This window comes from Syngnathus typhle, linkage group LG10, assembly GCF_033458585.1.
Source record: "Syngnathus typhle isolate RoL2023-S1 ecotype Sweden linkage group LG10, RoL_Styp_1.0, whole genome shotgun sequence".
Classification (NCBI taxonomy): domain Eukaryota; kingdom Metazoa; phylum Chordata; class Actinopteri; order Syngnathiformes; family Syngnathidae; genus Syngnathus; species Syngnathus typhle.
In genome coordinates, this window is record NC_083747.1 from 4,349,437 (window position 1) to 4,374,022 (window position 24,586).

A 24,586-nucleotide genomic window follows, 5' to 3' on the forward strand; every position below is an offset into this window, starting at 1 on the left:
TATAAAAAATAAAATAAAAAATCAATGGCCAAAATGTAACTTTATTTCTAAAATAGGGCAATACAAAGGACAAACTGTATGACCATATAAACAATTTCCCTTATGAAAAAACTTTCGAGATGTTAAGGCATGCAAAGCCTGACTTTCAATTTTTGTGCAACTTGGGGTTACTAGGTCCCATGAAATGGCTTGTGTCCTGGATAATTATTGCATTGCAAACATTGTATGAAAAGCTCCTTTACATTCCCTTTAAAGTCTTCTTGAAATGGCTTGCTCCATGTCAGGGAAAAACGTGTAAAAATATTCACTTTGGGGAAGATTCAGTCAGCCCTATTTCTCATCACATAGAATTAAAACAATCCTGAACTAACATCCAATCAAACTGGTCACATGTCAGGTCATAATGTGGAAACACAACACACACTTCATGGAACCTTTGCACATTGTTAATGTCAAGCGAATCATTACAGCAACATATAAGGAGGCCCACATGTTCACACTGTCCAATAAATTAATACTGAAGGTCAATACTGTTTCTCACTCAAATCTATCTAATGAGTCAGCCATAATCAACCTTTAAATGTACATGGCAACAGCTATACGAGGACTAATATAGAGCTAGCACACGCCTAGCAGAGCGAGCTAACATCATCTCCTACATTCAGAGTCAGGGAATGTATGGACTATCATCCTAGTGGCTGATGCTCGGGGAGAAATGTCATACTGGAAAAGTGAGCTGTGAGCAGCCTCGGATTGGTCTAAAAAGAATGACAAGCATAACCGCAAATGCGTAAGAAAGGCACCTGTTGGTGTTCAGTGAGAACCAGGTCTACAGCAGAGGTTGGACATGGATCGGGCAAGAGGGGGGGCTGAAAACATACCAACTTTGCACGACCAGCTTTCTTTGGTACGTTGAACAGACGGAGAAGGCCCGATGGTGTAGATCGCTGGTTTGGTACAAAGTCTTCTACCTCGCAACACAGCAGATGTCTCACTTGTAACCATTTCAAATAACGGCATGGTGGCAACATCTCCATGAAAGAACAATATTTCCAGTTGATTGTCAACCGCTTCTTGGATCTTTTCCCCCCCTCCAAAGAGGGGAAATTGAGAGTTCAATAAATTATATTTCTGGGACTTCAACACACACACGCAACTCTATCCGCTTGAGTGAAAAAAGGTTTAAGACTGTTTGGTAAGTGATAGTATATCTATATCACATTAAAAAAATAAAACAATATTCCACGATCAAGTATTAGAGGTAAATTATTTTCTGTTAGCCCTTGGACTGAAATAGTTGAACTCAACAGTAGGATGGGAAGACTGTGCGACAGGCAGGCTCTAATTGTGACGTAGTCGGTCAAAAGAAGCCAAATCGTTTTGGCTTTCCGCTGTCCAAGAAATATAAAACCCGCTCCGCATCCTGACATTCAGTAACTAGGCTCGAAAGTCAAGCCCGATATCGATGCTCCTGAGGTGAAACGGGGCAAAGCTATTGCGTGATGCAGTTTTCGCCCATGTCCTGTGCGTAGCGGTCCAGTATTAGATTACGCAACTCCTCCACGTCACGACGGAGCTGCTGCGCTTCCACCAGCTTCTTGTGTAGCACCTCTGGACTGATCCAGTCCTCGTCGTGCTCTGCCATCGGTATGGGTGCTGTCGAGACAAACATTGCATATTAAAAATACCGAATCGGCCAAAATGGACTTCGTTGGAACGTACATGTGATACCCAGCAGCAGGGAGAGGTTGGGGTTTTGTCCCTGAGCCCTCTGGGTCAAAATGCTGCACACGGAGCGCAGGTCGCTGAGGCAGGAGGAGAGCTCCTTGTGAAGCTTCTGAGTCAGGCGAGCACCGGACGGCTCCAGAGTCGAGGAGGCCTCGTTGGCGCTCTTCTCTAACTCGCACATCTGCTCTTGCAGAGTTAGATTCCGCTCCATCAGTTCCTGGTTTTGGGAAGCGAGCTGAAAGAAAGTTGCTAAAAATCAGTCTTGGCCTAGCAAATGCATTTTCTGCAATCAGAGCATCTCGCAGGTTCTTTCGAAGGCGACAAACCTTTTTCATGGCTACGTGGAGCTCCGACATGCTTTCTTCTTTGGCCAACACATCGTCTCGTAGAGCTTGAGAAGAGTTCTCTTCCTGGGATATCTGCACTTCCAAAGCCTGCAGAGGACAACAACAACAAAAGATGAAGCATAAAAGATGACAGACGTTTGAAAGAATAATTTAGAAGCAACACATTTACCTTAATCTGGGAACCGAGTTGCTCCATCATCCTATGTTGTTTTTCAATAACCTGCCAAATAAGAAAACTGAGCTATTGATGACGTTCATACATCTTATTGGGTAAATATGTTAAGAATTTTGAAAGTTCTTATAATCACAACTATAAGCAAAAAGACAGCAGACCTTCTTGAGTTTTTGATGCTCCTCCCGTAAAGTATTATTCTCTCCTCTGAGCTTCTCGATGTCCAGAGAGGGCAGTCGGGCTCCATCTTCAAGGCCCTGCTGCACCCGCTGCTGCATACTGAGGAAGATGCAAAGAGCAGCATACAAAACGGCAAGGTTATTATAGTTATGAAAACTAATGAAATGGAAAGAAACAATAAATGCAATTACATTTTATGCTGATAAAACAAAAATATTTATGTATACACATTACCATCTTTTCACAGCTACCGGAACGAGTACTCAACCCATTCCGACTTAAAAGTAAAAAACTAAAACTCAAGCATTTTCAAAGTAATTATCATAATGAAAAACAAATCTTCATTGAAAACAAAACAAATAAAAACCAGGTGTAATGAAAAAAACTATTATAATCCTGAACCATACAATTTTGTGTGTACGCGTTTGTGTGCTTGCTTACTCCGTAATGGTGGTCAGCAGATCTCTCTCCTTTCGTTTCTGCTCCTCCGACTGTGTGTTCTTTTCATGAAGTTGTGTGCGCGTTGCCTCTAAAGAGGCCTCCAGCTCTTTGACTTTCTCTTGGAGCCGAGCTGCCTGCTGCTCGGCCTCCTGAAGCTAAGGCACAGACCAGATTTCGTAATCAGCCAAGACCAGGGTAAATACGTGTGGCTTTCAACGGCTTTCAACGGCGTTCACCTCTTTGTTCTGGCTCTGGTAGTCCTCTAAAGTTGGAAGGTCGGCCAGATAGCGTTCCAGAGTCTCAATGCGCTGTTGATTCTCTCGTTTCTGCTCCGACTCTTTCTGACATTTCTTCTTCAGGTTGTTGATATGCTTGTCTCGAGATTTAATCTACAACAACAACAACAAAAAAGTCAAAAGTAATAATAAAAGAATGTGACTTCACAAAATATGAGATTTCTACACACTTGAAACAAACTGCAGAGTGTTTTCAATTGATTTTTTTTTTCTTGTCGTACTAACTGATGGATCCTTTTCATAACCTTTTGTGGTTTACTAGCTTGCGAAACCCACGTTACGGAAGCGACAACGAGTCGACGCCCACCCTGTCTTCCTGTTTCTTCATCTCCTCCGCGTGCTTCTCGCACGTCTCCTTCAGGCTGTCAGTCAGGCGGCGCGTCTCGGCTTCCACCGCGCCCAGCCTGCGCTCGCCTTCCGCCTTCTCCATTGCGGCGCAGTCGGTGCGCTCGGCAAATTGTGCCCTCAGGAACGCGTTCTCCCTCTGAGCTTCCTGAAATATTGTCATCTGAGTCAGCACGGGGTCCGCACGGATGCGCAGGATGGCGGTTTTGCACGGGTTAAGTCACCTGAAGGCGCAGTAAACACATATCCCCGAAGGGAGCGCCGCGGCCCAAGAAGGCCCCGTGGACCTGCAGCTCACTTTCCCTCAGACGCTGCTCCAACTGAGAAACGTGTTGCCTTTGTCTGCACAAAGATCAAGCGGAAAATTTGTGCTTAAAAAATACAAATGGCTACGGTCCAGGATTGTTGAGGACAGTTAGAAAAAGGTTAACCAAACACAAACAGTAAAATGAGTAGAAACACTTGCCGCTCTATTATAAGCTCCTTCTCCTTTAGCAGACCTTCACTGGCTTTCACCAGCGCGTCCCACTTGCCAGACTCCGAGTGCATGGCCGAGGGGTACAAAGACGTGTACTGGCTCACCCCGGCGTTCAACTGGGACAGAAATGGGACAATGAGATCAACACCATGTCTTGTACTATATCTTCAGTCTGATCAATACAGAACATCGCTGCGTTCAACATTTAGGTCCATTTTGTGGAACAGGGATTTCTTACCAAGTTAAATATTTGTACAAATCATTTGGTACACTAATTGTACTTTTACGTCTTGCTTTTAAATGGGCCAACATGTCTGTATGCCCTGGGGCTTTGTGTAGTCTAGTTCAACATTATTTTTCCAATGATGAGCTCGGTGCCTGTCCCCATTTCGTGCTCCAAAAACAAGGGTGTTCCACTGAACGGCCCTTTTATCGGTCTGTCATGTCATGGAAAGCACAATAACGTTTGTTTTGACAGGTATGATGACGCTTTGCGTTTGTAATCTGGAATACAAACATACCTGCATTTGTTCCATCTGCATGCGTATGCTGTCCATCTGTTGTTGTTGTTGCTGCTGCTGCTGCTGCTGCCAGCCTAATATTTTACCACAGCGGTCCTGGTGTATTGGATCGTACGCTTTGGCGCCCGTGTGGTCCCTCAAAAAGTTAAGCGGGCTGGCGTAAACAGCAGCAGCATGGCCGGATTTGGGACTGGACAGGTCGTTGGGGACGGTAACTCCGGGGAGGGAAACTGCAGGCCTGCTCACCGGGAGTGATTTATAGTTGTGATCCGTGGCTCCTCTATAAAGCTCAGACGCAATGTCTAAGTTCTCTCTAATCCCTGTAGTCTGCAATCGGAGTCTGACATCAGGGCACAGACCCCCCAACAAGGCGGACTGGTTCAGGGTGGGTTCCACGGCAGGAGTGTCAAACCTCTGGCCGTCGTCCATCCGTGTGCGATCCGTGGGGAAAAGCGAGTGGTCCAGCCCGTTGACCAAGCTTCGGTAGCGGCTCAAGCAGTCCGGCTTTGGCCCGGCGGGCTCGCTCCCCGTAGCGGGCTGAGCATCCAGGTTGGGTGATGATGCGGATTTAGAGAGACAGGACGATTTGGAGGCGGAGCCACTTGATGTTCTGGAGGTGGACGAAGATCTGGACTCTTCCTGAACGCTTGCCTGGGACTTGGAGGCCAGGGCTCCGGCCGTGGATGGCATGACATGTGCCGTCGGTATGGGGATCTGACTGCGAATGGGCTGGAAAGAGGGGCTGCTCCTGGAACTGCAGAAATCTGCAACCCAATTAGAAAAATGGGTAAAATTAGCCACACGGTATCTCACTGTTCCATATACAGATGTACGGAAAAGGATCAGCGCAGAATACTGAGCCCACTGCAGGCTATTTGCACTATTTTTGTAGACGCAGCAGTGTCTGCGGGTGGCCTACTTTGTTGTTGAGTAATCAAGCCTCTGACGAAAATACAACATGAAGCAAAGGATTGGAAATTGGATTAGCATATATGCATACAATGTTGAATTCAGTTGTCACGTGTATCACGAGTTTGCAAGAATGAAGGCGGTCCCTCGGATTACTCATCTCAACACCTAATTCACACCGTGAAGCATTTCCCCCAAAACATAAAGCAAATAAAACTCGACAATAGCTCTACACAAACCTCCGAGACCCGTTCGAGTCTCAAAAACAGAGAGTCACAAGGAGACGACAAGCACATTAGTCGCATTGTATCGCTGAGCCGAGCTGAGCGGCGGGACCCTTTAAATCCACAAAGACGTCCGAGGCTTGCATTTCTCAGCGGCAGTGAATCACGCGAGCTGACGGCGACGCAGCGGGGGTCGGTCTTGCGCCTAAAGAAGTATTGTCCTCAATCAGCCTGTGCCCAAACACTGAGCAAACGCATCGAACGAGGCAAACACAGGAAAGGTTAGGGGTATTTATAGCCCACCTCTCAAGTTACAGAGTGATCTGTGGGTGACGCTTATTTAAGCACCTTTCCTCCTCCCACTCACTCATCGCACGCTCACATTCGCATCTAAATGTCTTAAACCGCGTCGTCCTCAAAAATAAATAAAAGATAGAAAGCCAATTGACTTAACTTCCAGAATCCACGACAAACTAGAACAAGTCTAAACTACTGTTTGCTCAACACACATTCCTGCCTGCAAATTATGTAATATAATTACCTGTCACTGTAAAAACAGACCCTTGAGCTAAAATTAGGGCGGCTACAATATAAACTATCATTTCAAAACTGTCGCAGGAAGATTTGACAGCTTGTTTTAATTTCCATTTTATTTGTAACGGGTCTTTACTGATGCTAAATTTGGACTTAACTGCCAGCTTTGCTCGCCTTTGCTGTCAGTTCTGGCGTTGCGTTCAACTATTGTGCCTAACCAACGAAACTGCGTCCTGACAACTCACAACATGTCCAGATACACGCAGGCAAACATGTGCAGACGATGCTTCGAGTACTTGGAAGAGTTTTTAATGAGGTGCTGCATCACCATTTCTTTCAAAAACCCATGCTAGGAATGTTGATGTTTTACGAGGCTGGAGCCAAAGGGGTGTCTCCAAAGTAAATATTGGACTCCGGGGACCGGGGGAACATGTGGTGCTTTAAATCTGGCAAAAGGCACAGATTCAAACAATTTGGAAGAGCCCACAAAGTTTCTCCGGATGAGCCTAAAAGGAACCAAAACCTCTACTGCTGAACTTTAGTTGACCTTCTAAATAAAATGTCTTTTTTTTTTTTCTTAGCTCAAAGAGGAAAATTCACAATAGGTGCTTAAGCCACGAATCGACTAATGGTTCGATTACAAACGCTGTTAAAATAAAACATTCTCCTCATTATGCTGTTCACACGCTAAAATCACGAGCGCCATTTTCTCAGAGGGAAGTGAAGTTCGGGACCAGACTGTCATCAGCAGGTTGCAACACCAAGAGAGAAATGCTAGAAGAGTTTTGATTAAAATAAATAAAAAAATCGACTGCTGTTTTTGTGCAACTCAAAACCATGTTAACATTTGCTAAACATCTAAAACAGAGGCAGAAAACTTAACTCAAGGAAGTGGTCACACCGAAAAGACCCACGATCGCAAAACACATCCGCACAGGAAACAATACGCAAGAGTCACCTTCTGTGCTGTCAGAAGCTGACGTGCCAAGACCTGTGTCCCCACTGTCCGATGTTCCGGGCCGACGGCCCAGGCGACTCTGGAACTTCTCTGACAAGTCTGGCGTGTGCCACTCCATGTCAGCAAACCGCGCTGTGTGCATATTTAGGAAACAGGCCAAAGCCATTAGAGAAGTAGTTCTCAAAGTGTGGTCCAAGTACCTTCTAGTAATATATATATTATTATTTTTTTAAATCACAGAATTACCTGTCCACAGAATATTACTGTGGTTTAAACCGTATTTTTTTTTTAATCCAGTACAGTGTATTTGGCAAATACATTTTAGTAATATTTAACTTCATTTGCATTGACTCTTTGAGAAGTGCTTTTTAAACACATTTATTTGGGATAAAAACAAAGTTTGAGAACCATTATTAGCTTAAATATATACAGAAAAGATAAAGGTTTAGCGGAAGACCTACCAGCTGGTTTGGATCCAGTGTATCTCTGTGAGGTTGTCATTCGGGGTCACCTGAAAGAATTATAGTGTTGTTGTTTTTTTTAACGGAATAAAAAATTAAAATAGAGCATCACGTGTTATCAAGAACACATTGACAAAATCCCAGCTCAGCATTCAATCCTGTTTACCATCAAGTCAACTTTACAGCTGCTTTGACTCTCAACTTGACCCGATGACTCGACTCCAAGGGACATCAACGAAAATAACAACACGAACACGATGTACCGTTACACAATCGGTTTCCAAAACACGGACGCCCTCAGAGACTTCAAGGAGAGCAACACATATTGTCACGCGTCCATAATGAACAGACGCTCTCGGCAATCTCATTCCATTATTCTAATCCGCTTTACTCAAGTCTGGCTAGTTAATTCATAACTAACTCAAACAAAACGGCAAGTTCCAGCCAGGCTAACCACGAGCCCGCTCTTACCTGACTAGTACCCATTTCCATCATTACTAAAACGAAGATGTCTTCTTGAGGATCATTTCTACAATGTTAACAAATAGGTGTTACTTGAATACGATAAAATAAAAATTGTACCCCAATCACTCACGGTCGACTATGAAGCGCTTCGACGCAACACATTTAATCTTGTTAATCCACGACAAATCTGTTTCCGTCTAGTTTGCTATGGCGGCTAACATGCTACAGCTAACATGTTAACGAGCGCTCGTCCAGCTGCTACTCCCAATTTGTTAACATCGCCGCGAAAATATTGGCTTTTATCACAGGTAAGTTATCTCGTACGGGGAAGGTCGCGTTACCTTTCGCTCCTCATCGATGTAAATGGTGGTAAATCTCCGTTTTGGGTAGATAACCGAATCACAAACATCCGCTGCGGTGGCAGTTGTTCCGCCGCCACTACCCGAATGCAGCGCGCTGATCGCACAGCACACAAAGCTGATGAGACGACATTAAAGAGCGCTTGTTCAGTAACACAGCGTCGCCCGGTCAACATTATCTGTACGGGTTATTGTTCTGAACACCAAAGATCATCTCCTTGGTTAATCTGTTCAAATTCAACTTCAAATCATATGCAAAACCATACTTTTTTTTTTTTAAATCCCACTATAACTCGCAGTGTGTTGCCAAATACGGTTTATAAATACGGCCAAAATTCTTAATCAAATCAACATTTGATAGGCAAAAAAAAGGTCCGAAATTGTAAACATTCAAACAACGAGAATTATAATAATAATAATCATAATAATAAATGAATCATAAAGGCATACATGAGGCTACTTTTTGATCACTCGCCTTTATTGTGGATTCCAAAATGAACCAAATTGGGAACTTTGAGAAAGAGAATACTTAATCAACCATCATTAGAATAATAGGTTTGTCTGTAAAATTGTGCAGGTATTTTTTACTAATTACAAAATTGAGAATGGAAAATATCATATTGTCCATGCTATTTTAATCCAAATATATTCTAATCTAATTTTAATTATAATAGCATGAACCGGAAGTGTGTGTCCCAAGCAGCGGAAATACGTTGTGTTTAGTGAAACAGTGGGAGTTTGTTGCTTTGGGGGAAAATGGTTCAAGGCTGTGATTTATGACGTGTTTTTTACGTCGACATTTCTCGACAGTGGAATTTTTGAAAGAGAGAGACCAGCGATCTTGCATACGCAGTCGTAAGTTGTCATCAAACGATTGCAAATATCAGCGTTACTTACCACTGACGTATTGTTTAGCTAACAGCTAACAGCTAATGGAATACGCTAAGGCGATTTCTGAAACGACACTCACCTTCAAAACCCGGTGGCTGCTAAAATGGTCTCATATTACGCAAGACGAACAGATTCTCAATGTTTAGAATTGTACCGTTAATATGCGGAATGGATTTTAGGATTAGCAGAGAGCTGCGTTAGCTTGACACTGTTGACAGCTAACGCTATCGGGCAAACAAACTCGTCTTGTTGACGGAAGCAAGTTCTACGTTGTTTACCGCTACTCCTTCAAGCAAAGTTTCTGTTTATTTATAAACAACGATGTATGATTACATCTCCCCTGTCTTTGCAGTAAACATTCAAGATCCATAGACCACCTGTCATCTGGGTGAGACCTGGATCCTGCCCAACTTCAAATATTTCTGTTGAAGTCATGAATAACGTCAACATCACCCGAGATATCTTGCATAGGCAGATCCAGGTGAGTACTCAAGCAATGACTTGGTTTATTCAGAGAACTACGGTAATATTTTAATTTTTTTTGTGGCTGATGTGAATGCAGGAAAAGAGAACAGCAGGGTTCCAAAGGTCCTTCCATGTGACCGACCCCTTCATCAAGAGACTTGGCCTGGAGGCCGAGCTTCAGGTTAGTGTCAGCAGATGCATGAACATGCATCAGAATATGGGTGTCTGTCAAACATTACGTGGCATCTTGTTCTAGTTGTAAGGTTCATTTTTCATTTTCATGTCAAACCACATAAATACCTTAGGTTTGTAACTGTTTATTTTTCTACTGTTCTGTGTGGTTGTGCAGGGCCACACGGGCTGTGTGAACTGTTTGGAATGGAATGAAAATGGAGAGTAAGCGAGAACTTACCATACCAAAAAAAAAATGTAAAAGTTGAGTTTTCTAAAGCAATTTTTGTTTTCCCCTTTTGTCAGTCTGCTGGCTTCGGGCTCGGATGATCAACATGCGATTATCTGGGATCCCTTCAAACTCAAGAAGCTTACAACTATGCACACAGGCCATTCGGCAAATATATTCTCTGTTAAGGTAAGAGCGGTGTGATACTGTTTACTTCCTTCAATTGTCCGCTTGTACAAAAGGTGGCGCTGTTGGCCATTTTTTAAGTGGATGATCATCGCCAGCAAACATTTGCTCATTCAAGTTTTAGTGGGTCATGTTTTGCTTGTTCTGAGCAAGACCTGCGTTAATCACTGCACATAATGAAAATCACACAAAATAAATTGTTTTTGTAATCACATCATCACATATTTTTGTTATGTTTGCGTGCTTAAGACAAAAATCCTCCTGATTGGAGAATGTGAAATACAAAAAGGACACACTACTTTTTTTTTTTTAATAACTTATAATGTTGGTTAATAGAATGTTTTTATAGATCACAGTTAAGAATATGAAGACAATATTTAAACACACTTGTGTTGTCCATTTCTTGACACAGTTCCTCCCTCACTCCGGAGACAGAATTTTGCTCACTGGCGCTGCGGACTCGAAGGTCCACGTGCATGACCTGACGGTGAAGGAAACCATCCATATGTTTTCTGATCACACCAACAGAGTCAAACGCATCGCCACAGCGCCCATGTGGCCCAACACCTTCTGGAGCGCTGCAGAAGATGGCATCATCAGGTAAGAATGCTTTAGTGATTCTATTTCCCAGCCCATGATGCTCACTTCTGCCTTTCAGACAATACGACTTACGGGAGAGCGGAAAACACTCCCAGGTGCTGATCGACCTAACAAAGTTGTGTAGTCAGCTGGTGGAGGCCAAATGTTTGGCTATCAATCCACGCGACAACAATTACATGGCCGTAGGGGCCAACGGTCCCTATGTACGTCTCTATGACATTCGGATGATTCACAACAGTAGGTGGGTTGGCGTGCATCCACTGTGTGTGTTTACAATTCGGGTGTGAAACATTTTCATCCTCACCCTCAGCAGAAAATCTGGAAATCAATGGAAGTCATCTGCTGTGCGCACATTCCTCGAAAGTCATATGCCCGTCCCGGACACGGCTGTGCAGTATTACGTCGCAGGTACCAAAGCCTCATTGATGCATCATATGTAGAGTTTAACTCGACTGACATAGTGGCGTAAAATTCTTTCTCTCCCGCGCCCCTCTTCAGGTCACCTGCCAGTGAAATTAATGGACTATTTTAACCGCTTGAGGGTGTTTGTGGTCACTTATGTCACTTTCAGTCCAGATGGAACTGAGTTACTTGTCAACATGGGCGGAGAACAGGTAGAGACGCTCTTATCCTGTACGTAGTCCGAAATCCATCCTGAGAATTTGACTTTTATTTGTGTGTGTGTGTGTGTTTACTATTTTTAGGTGTATTTGTTTGACTTAACACACAAACAAAAGCCATACACATTGCTGCTTCCACAAAAGTGCCAGTCATCACCCGGTAGGTCTTTCTGATGTTATCTTAACACCAATATTTTAGGAATCTTTTGAAAACCTGTTAAAAATGAAATCTATTTATGTACTTTTGGATTGTAGATGTGCAAATTGGGAAGACAACAAACGGCGTCTCCAATGGAATTCGTTTGCCTGCCAGCCATATTCAGTTCACCCAAAGCAAGATGCAACTTAGGTAAAGATGTCCGTTGACTTTGACATTTTTGGAGCAATGACTTTGTTTTTAACAGCAATAGTATTTCGAAATAAGCTACTGCAAAGTCTTTTCTGCCTGTTGCAGCTCCCCTGATCTTCCTCCACATTTGGAAAAGATTAAGCAACAAGCAAATGATGCATTTGCACGGCAGCATTGGACACAGGCCATCCAACTGTATAGTTTGGGAATTCATCATTCTGACTGCAACGCCGTGCTCTACGGAAACCGGGCCGCGGCTTACATGAAGCGGAAATGGTCGGCATCATTTAATCTTAAGAATTGTCAGGATCGTCTTTATTGGCCGAGCATGTTAAGAACACACAAGGGGGAAAAAAAAAAATCTCCTTTCTCTGTTTGTAAATGTTGAAGGGATGGAGACCACTATGACGCACTGAAGGATTGCCTGAAGGCACTGACTCTAAACCCGGAACATCTGAAGGCTCATTTCAGGCTTGCGCGTTGTCTCTTTGAGCTCAAGTATATGTCTGAAGCGCTGCAATGCCTTGACGATTTCAAAGGGAAGTTTCCAGACCAAGCGCACAGCAGTGCTTGCGACGCATTGGATAAAGACATCAAGGCCTTCTTCACAGAGACGGAATCAGGTGGGCGTTGTTGCTGAAGCTCTTCGATGCTGTCTTCATTTATTATCCTTTGCTTATCATCAAAGTTTTTGCATCAGGCATGAAAAAAAAGGATAAGGAATATACAAATTCCCAAATATTTATATTTTCAAATCATCTAAAAAATAAATAAAAGAAGCATTCTTAGTTGGGGCAATAACAAGGAATTTCTAAAATTACAATTTTCAGGCATTTGAAAATTTGGTATAATTTTTTATATATTTATAATTTTTTTAATAATGATATTTACTCCCTCACCAGGCGGCGCGAGCTCTTTCCGATTGCAGTCTACGAATCAAATGGAGCCCATCACGATGGATGAGTTTGTTTTTCGAGAGCAGAGCTTGGACTACAAGCACAGATATTGTGGTCACTGCAACACCACTACGGATATTAAAGAAGCCAACTTCTTCGGAAGGTCAGTGGTGAGACCTCACTCCGGGGCCAGTCACTCTATTATGTCATTTCAAATGTATAGGCTCGTTCTAACTCCAAATCTTTTTCTGTGCAGTAAAGGCCAGTACATTGTCAGCGGCTCAGACGACGGCTCGTTCTTCATCTGGGAAAAGGAGACGACAAACCTGGTTCGTATTATGCAAGGGGACGAGTCCATAGTCAACTGTTTGCAGCCTCACCCCAGCTACTGCTTCCTGGCCTCCAGCGGTATTGACCCCGTGGTCCGATTATGGAACCCCAGACCAGAGGTAAGCAACGTATTTGAATGCAGGGATGTTTGATTGGTGATTGATCGGCCTTCATTCCTGCGTTTCCTCACAGACGGACAGTGAAAATGGACGCGTGGTAGAAGACATGGAAGGCGCAGCTCAGGCCAACCAGCGGCGAATGAACGCCGATCCGCTGGAGGTTATGCTGCTCAATATGGGCTATCGCATCACAGGACTACGCGGCGTGGGCCCAGATGGTTCTGACGACGAGGACAGCTCAGACAGACAAGCGCAATGTAGACCGAGCTAAAAGGAGCTGATGGCTATTCTGTAGAACGGAAAGTAGTAAAGCAAAGCGCTGTGCCCGTTTCTGTTTGAGCCCTAATTTGCTGGAGTTTCACGTCACATCTCAACACTATGCATTGCCCTCATTTTACGAGGAGGGCTGGTGGAGAGCTCTGCAGGGGGTGCAAGTCATATACGCGTGGAGAGGCGCTTGATGCTTTAGACACCTCACTACATCACTTCCCCTGTTTTGTCACGGAGATGGACAAGTTCAGCACGTCTGGCCCCAGATGTCAGAGAGGTGCCCTATGACCTATTTTCGGGTCAGCGTGACCCTGCGAGTGGCAGTGACCCTCTTGGGGTTCATATCAAAGTGCTTTGCTGCATCTCTAGCAGTGTGCGCTCATCTCAGCCTGTTTGGAGTCCTGACTTTACAGTCGGGGTTCGTGAAGCTTGCAATTCAATGTCACACTTCATCTTATGAACGCTGCATGGTGCAAGGATATATGGATGAACTTTATTTAGTTTACAAGCCTGGGAGAAATTTTCCCTCTGCCAAAGTCCATCAGTCCAATGGCCAAGGATTTGTGCTTGTTTAATCCCAAAAGTGGGAGATTTTCATTCAACCAGAGACAGACTGGAAAATATCTGTTCATTTTTCGTTTTTATTCTTAATTTCAAATAGAACTTGGTGTGAAAATATTTTTTCTAAGTTATACACCTACTAAATTTTAAAAGAAATATACACCAAGTATTTGATGCTGCGTGTCGCTTAGCACTCATCCTTGGCTACTCGACACTTTGATGTCGTAAACTGAATATATGTTGAAGAATGCAAAAGTAGGCTTCCATGTGTTTTATTTTGTTCACCCATTTCTGTTGTTTTTCCTTTGACGAATCATAATGTTTGTTGAAAACCAAGAAACAAACTTTAAATAATAAAATACCACAACAGTTGCTTGTGTCTTTTTGTCCTTCTGTGGGAACGTCATTTTTTTTTTGCGTGGAAGAGTCACACAACAGATGTGCAGTACTGTTGAAAATAAATTAGGTGAGCAGAGATGAATTGAAGCTATCAACCTTCAGGTATTCTGTTCATACATCAGTGCCATATTCACTATCTGCTTTTGCTGACTATGTTGCAATTTGTGTGCACAGTAAATCACCATTAGGGCAAACCACATGCCACATATTGTACGATAACGAGGTGACCCAGCTCTGGTCGCGTCACAGTGATAAAGCTCGCAGCTGACTTGGCAGTGTGAACGATGAACAGACCTAAATAAAAAATAACAAAAGCCAGTTTCCATGATTCAGACATGTCTCTGGGTCTTTGGAAACTGCAAAACCTGGCAAGTAAGCTATTTTTTTTTCACCTGAATCAGAGAATGCAATTTCATATTTAATTTTTTAAACAGATTCTAATTGAAATGTAGGTCACGTGCTTCTAATAGGTTTAAGCATTTGGATTCACTATTAAATCTTAACACTCATTTTACCTCTGTCAAAATATAAATACCAGTTATAATACGACAATATTCATGTCATAATTATAAAAGGCGATCGGTGCTGCGTTCACGGACCGTTGATCCGTCCACGGTGAGGCGACACCACACTGCCCGGTTTTGCTTGCTGTACGTCACCGTCTTCGTCTACCTGTCAGAGGTGGAGCCGTGATATGGCGGATGCCGATAACATCAACATTATGAAGAACTATCACGGAGATTTGTTGGGAAATGACAAAAAGAACAGCCGCTACCCCTACTGCATTGTCTGGACCCCCATTCCTATTTTATCGTAAGAAGCTAACGTTCGAGCTAATGCTAGTTAGCAGCGTGAGCATAGATAGTTCGGCAACGTCGAATACTGACTGTTCACCTTAAGTATCTCATTGTCTCTCATTTTTATTGCTCTATGAAAGGGATAAGCATAATTTTTTTTAATGGGTGTTGACGACGTCTGTTTTCATGCTGCAGGTGGGTGCTGCCTTTCATTGGTCATATGGGAATTTGCACCTCTTCCGGAATCATCAGAGATTTTGCAGGATCTTACTTTGTCTCGGTTGGTACCATTGATCTTGCCATAAGAAATATAAATCATTGTTGGACATTAGTCATTTATTTTCAAATAATCTATATTTCTAGACTGATTGAATGTTTTCCATTTCCCAGGAGGACAATATGGGTTTCGGGAGACCAACAAAGTAATACGAGTAAAAGTAGTTAGTAATATTAATATTGACCATTAATAAATTAAATCTGTCTTTTATGTAGGTATTGGAAACTTGATGTGAACAAAGTGCGTGGCAATGGTGCTGCAACTTGGGACCAAGCCGTTTATGATGCATCTGAGGAATACAAAGGCAGACAGGTAAGAAAAAAACGGTCTGGACTTTTAAGAATAAATTCTTGAGTTTAATAAATCATTTTATTTTTCTTAAAGCACAACCTGTGTTTTGATAACTGCCATTCCCACGTCGCTATGGCCCTCAACTTGATGCGCTATGACAACAACTCCTCTTGGAACATGATCAAATTGTGTTTTGGCTCTCTTTTTCATGGCAAATATGTGAGGTAAGTACTCAAAACACTTAGATAATTCAACTGCACCACAAATTCCTAAAGGCAACCAACCACACAACCATATGGCTGAGAGTCACCCCCTCATTATTCTCCGTTGACCCACATAGAGGATGCTGGCGTCACAGTTTGTGCTGCCTTCGCACCTCCACTCCCACGCCACAGGAGTCTGTTTAACACGTGGGGAGTAGTGCAATTCATCACTGACAGAAGTGCTCCCCTACGTGCCGCCGCTGGAGGTCACCTCTCCGCTGGGGCTCCCTGCGATGGTTGAGGGTGGGGGGGTTATGGGCAGTAGGACAATGAGCATGGGGCTGTGGGAGAAAAGACACTGAGTCCTTGTCGTTCCACGATACAGGAGGGAACATTCAAGTTGTGGTTGACAAGCCCTCTAACGTTCCTCTTTGTACCCTTCAGCTGGTCCGCGTTCCTCCAGACCTGGCTGCCCTTCATCCTTCTCTGCGTCGTAATCAGCACGGTCATCCTCACGTTCAACCTGCAGTAATTAATACACGACACCGGGAGAGTCGTTTTGTCACATTTATTTGCTACGTATTGTGGTTGAGACTTTGAATATTTAGGAAGCAAATTTTGCTTTCAGCTCAGGTTCTTGAACTACCTTGGAATGATGCGCTGATGAGTTTCCTGACTGGCTAATATACATTTCAGTGATGGGAAATGGAAATGACAATGTGAATTACTGCACAAACCCATTGCTGAAATTATTCCTCAATTATTTAAGTGTTCTGAAAGCATTACCGAAGACCGAATGACGAAGGGACCCGTCGGAGGAAAAAAATGACTATGAGTAGATAAACGTGTTTATTGTATTCCCCCGTCCTCATTTCTGTTGTTGGGTACTACATGTTTTTTATGGGTGCATTTCACTGCTTTAAAAATTGTACATCTTCATAAAGGAATGTAATTTTAGCCTCATCATGTTGGCGTCAATATCACTATAAAGTCCCTTTGCTAATACCATAATCGTTATTATCAAGAAAATATATCAGAATAATCAAATGGCCAAATATTGGTAACAATACGCCGCGTATAAATCAATTTCACCATCTTTGATACTATGACTCATTCTGATCACGGGTGTTCTATTTTTATCATATTGAACATGTCCTAGATATTGCTGTGGACTTTAGCATAATAAAGTAACTGCCCCTTCATGTTTAATTAATAATTAAAAAAAAGACACCTTGTAGTAATATTGACTCTATTGCAATATTTGTACAAAATATTTTTATTATCAACAACGGTTCTCCTGCTTCATTGTATAGTGGAGGTCACAGTCGGCTTGTCCGCTGTAGCTTTAAGGGGGGTGAGGGGGACTACACACTTTTTTTTTCCATCCAGCAGATTCTGCGCTACAAGAACTGCCATCAATTTACAACAGCCTTTATTCCCCGAGTACAGCAGATGAGGAGGGACGATTGCTGAGGTGCTTTTTGCATTACTCTGTGAAATCCACCACATTAAAATATAGACGTGTCATTTTTTCTGTTCTCTGTCTTTTTTGTGTCGTTTTTTTAGCGATGTGTATTTCTGCAGTTTGTGTGGTTTTTGGATTACTTTTTTGCGTCCAATCTCTCTGCTTGGATTGTCCCGGTGGCTGTGAGTGCTTTGCTGTCACACATGCGGTGAAATGTATCTCGAAGGATCTTCTGACGGTACCACAAATGATTCCAGGATATGCAAAGACTGTCGTCATCACGGGGAATAATATTCACAAGATTGGACCGGATTCCTTTACGGAGCTGGAGAATATTTCCAAAGTCATTTTAAGCAATAATAGGTGAGAATTAATTTGATGTGTGCTATTAATCATTTTCAAATGCTTAACTGTGGAAGTTGTCCTCACAGGATGACAGAGATGGGATCGCACAGTTTCTCCACCCTGATCCATCTGCGCTTCCTGGACCTCAGTGACAACCAGCTGTCAATCATCCATCCAGAAGCTCTGAGCATCCCCGGAAGTCCTCTCCAGGAGCTCAACCTGAGCCGCTCTCTCTACAACTTCACCGCCCTGACTGACCTCACCACGGCTCTACGTTGGGGAGACCTCCGAGGGCTCCTCCGACTTGACCTTTCGGGTAATCAACTCGCTCTTCTTCCCCTGGGGATGTTCTCCCACCTGCAAAGTCTACAGCAGCTCTTCTTAAGCAACAACTCACTGATGGCAGTTTACAGCGGAACCTTCTCCGGCGTGAACAACCTGGAGGTGCTTGATCTGACCCGCAACGCCTTCAGGACATTCGGGACTGATGATCTCAAAGAACTGGAGAAGCTCGGGAACATCCGCATCCTTCTGGGTAAAAATCCGTACATCTGCTCTTGTGAGATCCAAAGTTTTGTGGCTTGGCTAAACGATTCACGCGCTCGGGTAGATGCGGATTCTGTGAGGTGCGCCTCGCCAAAGACGTTAGCCAACAGCCGACTCCGAGGGCTGGGGTCGAAGGTCATCGGATGCATTGTCCCGAACCAAACGGAGATGACTGACCTCAGCCTGCAGACCTCCTATGTCTTCCTCGGGCTCGTGCTCGGCTTTGTGGGCATGGTTTTTCTCTTTGTGCTCTACCTGAATCGCAAAGGCATGAAGAGGTGGATCGTGGAAATGAGAGATGCGTGTCATGACGTGATGGAGGGATATCACTACCGATACGAGATTGACTCAGACCCACGCTTGGGGCACATCTCGGATCAAAACGGTGTCAGCAGGGCACGGCAGCATGTTGGAGTTTCTCTTTCACAACTGCCACCCAATGACACTTGTATTATTACTGAAGACGCACATGTCAAACCTTTAAAATCTCCTTCTGAAGCTAGAAACGTCTTGTAGATTTATTGCCAGTAGGTTTACCATTTTTTTTGTCTCTGGGCTCCAGCATGTACTGCAGCTAATGGTAATAAACTTGAAAGTGCCTTCGTGCTACTGGATGGCACTGATTGGATTTTTTTTTTTTTAGATGCAGTAACCTGATATTTTGATAGGATTGTCAAACATCCAAAAGTTTGTTTACATGTGTTTTTCTTTGCTGTTTTTCTTCTTCTTATCCAATAAAAATTACGTGCACTTCCCAATCTAATACGACCCAATACAGAAGCAATATTAACATTCTTGCCTTTACAAAAATATATCTTTGCATATCATAGTCCACTTTTTATTGACAGGCAAGCTATTAATTTGACAATACATTTCCTATTGTGGCAGTATTTTGTGTTATGGCCCAGCAATAGCTAACCACTATTGTCATGAGTAACTAACTATATAATAATGATCTTTGTAAAGGCACAATTTACATATTTCTTGTATAGTAGAACATTATATCGTGCAGTGTTAGTGACTATTTGTATACTGTCCAAAACTGAACGGATTCTGCTCAGTGGAATGAGAAGTACCTTATAGAATACTATAGCTATTTATAGAACATACCGTATCGTCATTGTACCTACAGCATACAAGTTTGAATGAATTTGTAATTAATATTACATGGCTGTTTCTGAGCTACTGGCATTAAATGTGAATTACACATGAAATTTTTGCTGAATTTTTTTACCCCACTTATGCTATAATTGTTTTTATTCTGTGCAGATCGTGGCTCACCTATTGTTTTCCACTGGAAGCTCAGGGTGATTAAGTGCTTCCATAGTGGGGAAAATAGGGCAGAATGAAAGATTTTCTTTAGAAATAACTTGCTGGCTCGGCAGTGCGCCACATTTTGGGGATGTGTGTGTATGTGTGTGTGTGTATTCTACACGGATGAAAGTCGCCCCCGTTTATTATAGTGATGAAACTTTTTGAAATGAGTTTCTTTTTCAACTTATTCTTTTGCGTCTCTAATGTTGATGTCGTCGTCTTCCGCCCCTCTGCGCATTAATACCCGCCTCGCGTGACGTCACCATTTACCTGCGGTAACAACCAGGGATTAGCCGTAGCCGCCAGGTAGTAGCCAAACACTGGACGACAACAAGTTAACCCGAAAGGATAACGCGATAACGAGTCTACTTAGAATTTCCCCTTTTCCTGTTTTTTGGTCGAGTTGTGTAAACGCAACCTGACTTTTTTTTTTTTTATGCGCTCCGTTGTTAGCCATTCTTTCATTTTGAGGCGCCAGTAGAGAAACTTTTTTTTCTGTGATTTCCGCCCTTGGATCCCCCTCCATAAAAGTTCAAATCAACGGTTACTCTTATGCGGTAAGTAAACGTTTTGTTTGTTGTTATTTAAGACCGAGGCGGTTGGTTGCGTTTAGGGTGTGTAATTTTTCCCCAATGACCAGACTTGGAAGGGCGGGGACGAAAACGAGGCAACATAATTACATTGTCTTGTAACATTCCCATGTTACCTTCCTGCAATTACGAGTGGTGCAATCGTGCATTTGTGATTTGGGCCTGCAGTAGGGATTTAATTCACATCCTACAAACTTATATGGGAAGCCCATTCCACGAGTCGAAGTTTACTGCAACAAGTTTTGCTCCGCCAATCAGAAGACAAATAAATATGACGTCAAAAGTTAGTTCATTGTGAGGACAAATTTGATTATTGTTCTTGACTAATTCAACAGAAATAATTTCTTAAATCGACAAACACTACTGATTCCAAAGTTTGATATGGGCGCACATCGAGGCTGCAAAAAAAAAGAAAGATACACATTCGGGAGCCAGTGCCGAGAGAAAATATACGGAATGATTCGAATAAACAGTTTTGAATGTCCCACGTATTAAAATTGAGTTTGTAAACTTAGGTCATTGCCTCTGATGGCCCAGCAAGTTACATCTCTGGAATGAGTACTGGTTATGCAAATGGATTTAACTGGTTGGAGAGCATTTCGAGGAGATGCTTATTCGTGTATTGTCCCCCCTCCCTCCCCCAAGCAGGTCAGGGGGGTTCTGAGCCATGCCTGGCCACAACACTGGGGCCCCACAGGCATCACGCCACCAAAAACATCACAGCTCCAGAGCAGACGAGTACAGTCAGGCCCCGACAATATTCGGGCAGAGCTCAACCAAACCAGACTCCTACAAGGATCCCTACGGAGAGCATCGTCACAAGAACCACTCCCGCTACTCCGAGAGCAAACATGGTCGCAAAGCGCACAACGGCGCCGGGCAGGGCTCAGCGACGATCGGCTTCATTCCGGGCTCGGCGGACAACACGCCCACCAACAGACACGCTTGTGGATCTTGTGCCTCGATGGGCTGGAGCGGCTGTAAGGCCCTTATCTGCTGCGTATTAACTTGTGGATTTTACGGCAGCCGAGAGCCTTGCCTGCCGGTTAACGAGAGCTCCACAGACCATCCCCCTAAAGTGAGCAGTGAGTCCCACCTTCCAAATGGCACGGCTGGGAACACCAACTCCCCCGGGGGCGGCAGATCTTTTGAGCCCAACAAATCCACTAAATCCGTTCGATCGTTGCCCACAAGCGATAGCTTCCGCTACCACGATGTACGCATCGCAGGTCAGTCAGTAAAGTATCCGGTCGTGCCCTCCAAGAGGACCCGAACCTCGGGCCGGTGGGAGAACCAGCGGCCGATCAGCAACACGAGTTTGTTGTCCCGCGATGACTACGACTTGGACGACCTGAGCGACACGGGCACGGATATCGACTCGCTCATCACCAAGAAGCTGCTGGAGCTTTACGCCTTGCATCAGATCGACCAGCTGGCCAAGTGCACCTCGGACTCGTCGTTCTCCCGTAAGACCAACGAGATCAGCGAGCTCATCTACAGCATCGCTCAGGATTACAACCTTGAGGAGCAGGAGGCCGAGTGCAAGCTGGTGCACGGCGTCATTCGCATCAGCACCCGCAAGGGCAAGAGAAACAGGAAGCAACATTCGACGGGACAACGTCCTAACGGGCGCAGCGACGGCACTTTGCCCGACAGCGGCAACGAGACCATGACCAACACCTTCATGAGCAGCGACTGTAAGAATCTCACATTTTCTTGCCATTTTATATTCTCACGTTGATGATGTCCAACTAAATTCAGATTTGCTTGATAGTATAGTAACATTGATTGGGAGGAATTGGAAATGTATTCGTATCAGTAAAATTTGTACCTTTAAAAAAAAATTCTTGGGTTTTTTTTTTCTTAGGGGGGTGAGAGTGACTGAATCAATCAATTATTAAGCCCCGCCCTAGTTTCAACCACAGCGGAAACTCTCTTCTATGATCGAAACTCAAATCCACCTCTTCATAATTTCCCCGCTTGTTTATAAATATTCTGTCTTCCCATCAAGAAAAACTTGAACATTATTGTTGTTTGTTTTTCCTAAGCCGTATTTGGTCTCTTCTTTGTCTCCATCAATAGTTCCAGAGGTCAAAGTGTCGGAGCAGACGCCATCAGATGAGCTGGCCAGGAAGATGAGACATTACAGCGACAAAAGTGAGTTCCCCAAAGGTACATAATTAGAAAATAACTTTTGAAAAACGTGATATTATATACATTAATGCAGTCTCCACAGCCATTTTTTTTATTGTGTGTATTGGATTTTATTGAATGTAACCATTGGCGGTTAAAGGCACATCTCGATGTTAAGCTGCAGAACCGCCCCGACCGACTGCCATCCCGCTTCCCAGCAACGGTGAAAGCGCCGCATTGCCGTCTTTTTTCCCTGCATTTTACAATCCCCTATTTTCTCGGTCACCCGACACCCGCCGATCAAGCCGTGTCCGGCCCAGCAGTCACATGACACCCTCCCCAGTTGCAACCGGGAGTCTCGTAAAATATATGCCAGAGGATGTCACTTTAGAGGCCAACTGGCATTTCAGATAGATTATGGTGCAGCAGCCCTGGTTTCTTACTGTTCCATAAGGAGCCGGGTCTTGTAGTGTTATCAAATAAAAAATCCTTTTAAATTATTTTGGTGTAGGAGCAAAACATTTTTTTGGCTAGCTCCAACCCTCCCGAACGCCTCTATGGAAAATACTCTAAAAGCATATTCAAACACGTCTCGTCTTGCCACTCTCGCTCACACATACGGCATCAAAACAAATGATTTGTAGCCGGCATAGAAATCCCCGCTGTTAATTTAAAGTTGTTTGTCGAACTAATGGCTTTTGTTCCGTTGTTTTTCCCCCCTGCCGCATACTTTTCGGAAGAGGTGTGTCAACTTTCAATCGTAAGTGTTTGTGCGATGAGATAATAAGTGCGTGTCTGCGTGTTTCAGCGTACACCTCCAGCAGCGCTATGGCCTATTCGCCGTACCTGCACGACACCGAGACGGACTCGTCGGGCGCGCCTCTCCTTGCCCTCTAGTGACTCGGCCAAAGACGTGCCCGCTTTTGTCCTACTGCTGTTACACGCTGGCTGTAAGTAAAGGGTCGCTTTGAATAAAATGGACATTTGAACAGAATATTTTGCCATGCCTCTTATACATATTTTTTTGTGGTAAGTCTTAATGTTTTCTTTTTTACTTTAAGATGTTACATTAAATGTATGTGTATATAGAGTACCCAGTAGCCAATGCAACATTTCCAGTCTAGTAAAATTCCTATTTTTCCCTGAGAGGTCTGAAACTTTAAATCGACAGAATTTTAAGTTTTTCAGTCTCATTTGTTTAATGCTGCTAATGTTTGATGAATTTACCTCTTGTAGTCAACCGTTGTTTTCATGTACAAAATGAGAGAATTTTTTTTTGTTTTTGTTTTTTACTGTGTCAATTTACGCCGTCATGTTTGAAAAAGATGAATGTCTACACTCAGAGCCGGTTTGACAGTCTCAGCTAAAGAACGGTACAAGAAAATGACCTGGAGGCTGATGCATGTGATTTTTTTGCTTACTCAGAAAAAAAAAAAAGTCATCATGCTTTGACAAAATGTTACAGCCATATTTCCTTGTAATAAGTTACTTTTTGTATTGTTAACCCCGCTTGTGGAATTTGAATGCATTCTTCGTTTTTATTGAATGGACTGCTATTTTGGACAAAGTTAAAAAAATCCATTCCTTTTATTGTATCATGTTCAATAAAGATGTATATTTGTATGTTGTTGTTGTTGTTATGGGAATTAACACGCTCATTAGTTGTACATTGTTGTTTTCATTCATGAAAAAATGACATTCATTCTGGCATGTAGACCAACCACATACCTGAATTCTTTAATCCGACCCTCTAAGCATTTACATTAGCAAGAGTTCTTTAGTGTTTCACTCTTTTTTTATTTATTTATTATTTAAAAGTACACATTAATTTATATTATTAAACAAAGTGCTTTATGTCCAGTTTTTTTTTTTTTTTTATTGATCCAAGGCCCATTTGTTTGAAATTACAATTACAAAATGTGTTCATAAAACATCGGTTTGGCTTCACATTGTCTCTGAGTTGAGTGTGATGCGCAAGTTGGGGTTTTTCCGCTCCCGGCAAATGCAGAAACTTGTTTGGCTGGTTTAAAAAAAAAGAAAAAAAAAAGGAAATCAAATCCTGGGGGTTGTCTTTGTTTTTTTTACTGTGGTGTTGCAGTGCACAAGTGAGGCCTGATTTTT

The 24,586-nt window shown here is 43.2% G+C and overlaps 5 protein-coding genes across 13 annotated transcripts; 4 read left to right on the forward strand and 1 right to left on the reverse strand.

Moving 5' to 3' along the window:
- Positions 1 to 21: 21 nt before the first annotated feature.
- Positions 22 to 8,559, reverse strand: cep85 (centrosomal protein 85). Of its 3 annotated transcripts, none has more exons than XM_061288716.1 (14): positions 8,401 to 8,559; positions 7,595 to 7,644; positions 7,134 to 7,265; positions 4,509 to 5,272; positions 3,976 to 4,103; positions 3,734 to 3,851; positions 3,472 to 3,657; positions 3,105 to 3,257; positions 2,869 to 3,023; positions 2,409 to 2,526; positions 2,245 to 2,295; positions 2,055 to 2,162; positions 1,723 to 1,963; positions 22 to 1,656 (listed from the first exon to the last, which is right to left on the reverse strand). In XM_061288716.1, exons 2-14 carry the CDS (start codon positions 7,632 to 7,634, stop codon positions 1,493 to 1,495), a joined length of 2,358 nt encoding a protein of 785 aa, XP_061144700.1. In that variant the 5' UTR covers positions 7,635 to 7,644; positions 8,401 to 8,559; the 3' UTR covers positions 22 to 1,492. The 3 variants fall into 3 exon arrangements, with proteins under 3 accessions (XP_061144700.1, XP_061144701.1, XP_061144703.1); XM_061288717.1 differs by lacking the exon at positions 8,401 to 8,559 and adding an exon at positions 7,761 to 7,840; XM_061288719.1 differs by lacking the exons at positions 7,134 to 7,265; positions 7,595 to 7,644; positions 8,401 to 8,559 and adding an exon at positions 5,657 to 7,105.
- Positions 8,560 to 9,109: 550 nt separating this feature from the next.
- Positions 9,110 to 14,477, forward strand: wdtc1 (WD and tetratricopeptide repeats 1). Of its 2 annotated transcripts, none has more exons than XM_061288740.1 (16): positions 9,110 to 9,273; positions 9,662 to 9,790; positions 9,872 to 9,955; positions 10,124 to 10,170; positions 10,252 to 10,363; positions 10,773 to 10,960; positions 11,019 to 11,201; positions 11,271 to 11,368; positions 11,459 to 11,574; positions 11,665 to 11,740; positions 11,836 to 11,929; positions 12,035 to 12,205; positions 12,320 to 12,552; positions 12,832 to 12,988; positions 13,082 to 13,274; positions 13,348 to 14,477. In XM_061288740.1, exons 2-16 carry the CDS (start codon positions 9,743 to 9,745, stop codon positions 13,543 to 13,545), a joined length of 1,998 nt encoding a protein of 665 aa, XP_061144724.1. In that variant the 5' UTR covers positions 9,110 to 9,273; positions 9,662 to 9,742; the 3' UTR covers positions 13,546 to 14,477. The 2 variants fall into 2 exon arrangements, with proteins under 2 accessions (XP_061144724.1, XP_061144725.1); XM_061288741.1 differs by having other exon boundaries at positions 11,274 to 11,368.
- A 630-nt stretch (positions 14,478 to 15,107) lies between these two features.
- Positions 15,108 to 17,599, forward strand: LOC133160843 (transmembrane protein 222-like). Its single transcript, XM_061288917.1, has 6 exons — positions 15,108 to 15,317; positions 15,497 to 15,581; positions 15,692 to 15,723; positions 15,794 to 15,890; positions 15,963 to 16,093; positions 16,517 to 17,599. Exons 1-6 carry the CDS (start codon positions 15,199 to 15,201, stop codon positions 16,602 to 16,604), a joined length of 552 nt encoding a protein of 183 aa, XP_061144901.1. The 5' UTR covers positions 15,108 to 15,198; the 3' UTR covers positions 16,605 to 17,599.
- LOC133160790 (trophoblast glycoprotein-like) lies at positions 17,409 to 19,642 on the forward strand. 4 transcript variants are annotated; one of them, XM_061288840.1, is made up of 6 exons: positions 17,490 to 17,546; positions 17,639 to 17,719; positions 17,795 to 17,900; positions 17,969 to 18,198; positions 18,289 to 18,417; positions 18,493 to 19,642. In XM_061288840.1, exons 4-6 carry the CDS (start codon positions 17,970 to 17,972, stop codon positions 18,942 to 18,944), a joined length of 810 nt encoding a protein of 269 aa, XP_061144824.1. In that variant the 5' UTR covers positions 17,490 to 17,546; positions 17,639 to 17,719; positions 17,795 to 17,900; position 17,969; the 3' UTR covers positions 18,945 to 19,642. The 4 variants fall into 4 exon arrangements, with proteins under 4 accessions (XP_061144825.1, XP_061144823.1, XP_061144821.1 ...); XM_061288841.1 differs by lacking the exon at positions 17,639 to 17,719 and having other exon boundaries at positions 17,409 to 17,546; XM_061288839.1 differs by having other exon boundaries at positions 17,413 to 17,546; positions 17,639 to 17,900.
- Positions 19,643 to 19,986: 344 nt separating this feature from the next.
- kdf1a (keratinocyte differentiation factor 1a) lies at positions 19,987 to 24,088 on the forward strand. Of its 3 annotated transcripts, none has more exons than XM_061288843.1 (4): positions 19,987 to 20,299; positions 20,978 to 22,029; positions 22,415 to 22,504; positions 23,274 to 24,088. In XM_061288843.1, the coding sequence occupies exons 2-4, from the start codon at positions 21,000 to 21,002 to the stop codon at positions 23,360 to 23,362; spliced, it is 1,209 nt and encodes a 402-aa protein (XP_061144827.1). In that variant the 5' UTR covers positions 19,987 to 20,299; positions 20,978 to 20,999; the 3' UTR covers positions 23,363 to 24,088. The 3 variants fall into 3 exon arrangements, with proteins under 3 accessions (XP_061144827.1, XP_061144826.1, XP_061144828.1); XM_061288842.1 differs by having other exon boundaries at positions 19,988 to 20,299; positions 20,981 to 22,029; XM_061288844.1 differs by having other exon boundaries at positions 19,988 to 20,299; positions 20,981 to 22,029; positions 22,415 to 22,489.
- The last annotated feature ends 498 nt before the right edge of the window (positions 24,089 to 24,586 follow it).

Excerpts from the sequence above, each read along its gene's own strand:
- cep85 (XM_061288716.1), bottom strand. The coding sequence starts at position 7,634 with ATGACAACCTCACAGAGATACACTGGATCCAAACCAGCTG. Across the intron at positions 4,104-4,508 it reads TGCAGATGGAACAAATGCAG|TTGAACGCCGGGGTGAGCCA; the intron begins GTATGTTTGTAT and ends TTTCTGTCCCAG. Across the intron at positions 3,024-3,104 it reads ACCAGAGCCAGAACAAAGAG|CTTCAGGAGGCCGAGCAGCA; the intron begins GTGAACGCCGTT and ends TCTGTGCCTTAG.
- wdtc1 (XM_061288740.1), top strand. The coding sequence starts at position 9,743 with ATGAATAACGTCAACATCACCCGAGATATCTTGCATAGGCAGATCCAG. Across the intron at positions 11,575-11,664 it reads TCAACATGGGCGGAGAACAG|GTGTATTTGTTTGACTTAAC; the intron begins GTAGAGACGCTC and ends TACTATTTTTAG. Across the intron at positions 11,741-11,835 it reads AAAGTGCCAGTCATCACCCG|ATGTGCAAATTGGGAAGACA; the intron begins GTAGGTCTTTCT and ends TTTGGATTGTAG.
- LOC133160843 (XM_061288917.1), top strand. The coding sequence starts at position 15,199 with ATGGCGGATGCCGATAACATCAACATTATGAAGAACTATCACGGAGAT. Across the intron at positions 15,891-15,962 it reads AGGAATACAAAGGCAGACAG|CACAACCTGTGTTTTGATAA; the intron begins GTAAGAAAAAAA and ends TTTTTCTTAAAG. Across the intron at positions 16,094-16,516 it reads TTTCATGGCAAATATGTGAG|CTGGTCCGCGTTCCTCCAGA; the intron begins GTAAGTACTCAA and ends TGTACCCTTCAG.
- LOC133160790 (XM_061288837.1), top strand. The coding sequence starts at position 17,641 with ATGTGTATTTCTGCAGTTTGTGTGGTTTTTGGATTACTTTTTTGCGTC. Across the intron at positions 17,901-17,968 it reads GTCATTTTAAGCAATAATAG|GATGACAGAGATGGGATCGC; the intron begins GTGAGAATTAAT and ends TTGTCCTCACAG.
- kdf1a (XM_061288843.1), top strand. The coding sequence starts at position 21,000 with ATGCCTGGCCACAACACTGGGGCCCCACAGGCATCACGCCACCAAAAA. Across the intron at positions 22,030-22,414 it reads CACCTTCATGAGCAGCGACT|TTCCAGAGGTCAAAGTGTCG; the intron begins GTAAGAATCTCA and ends CTCCATCAATAG. Across the intron at positions 22,505-23,273 it reads CAAAAGTGAGTTCCCCAAAG|CGTACACCTCCAGCAGCGCT; the intron begins GTACATAATTAG and ends TGCGTGTTTCAG.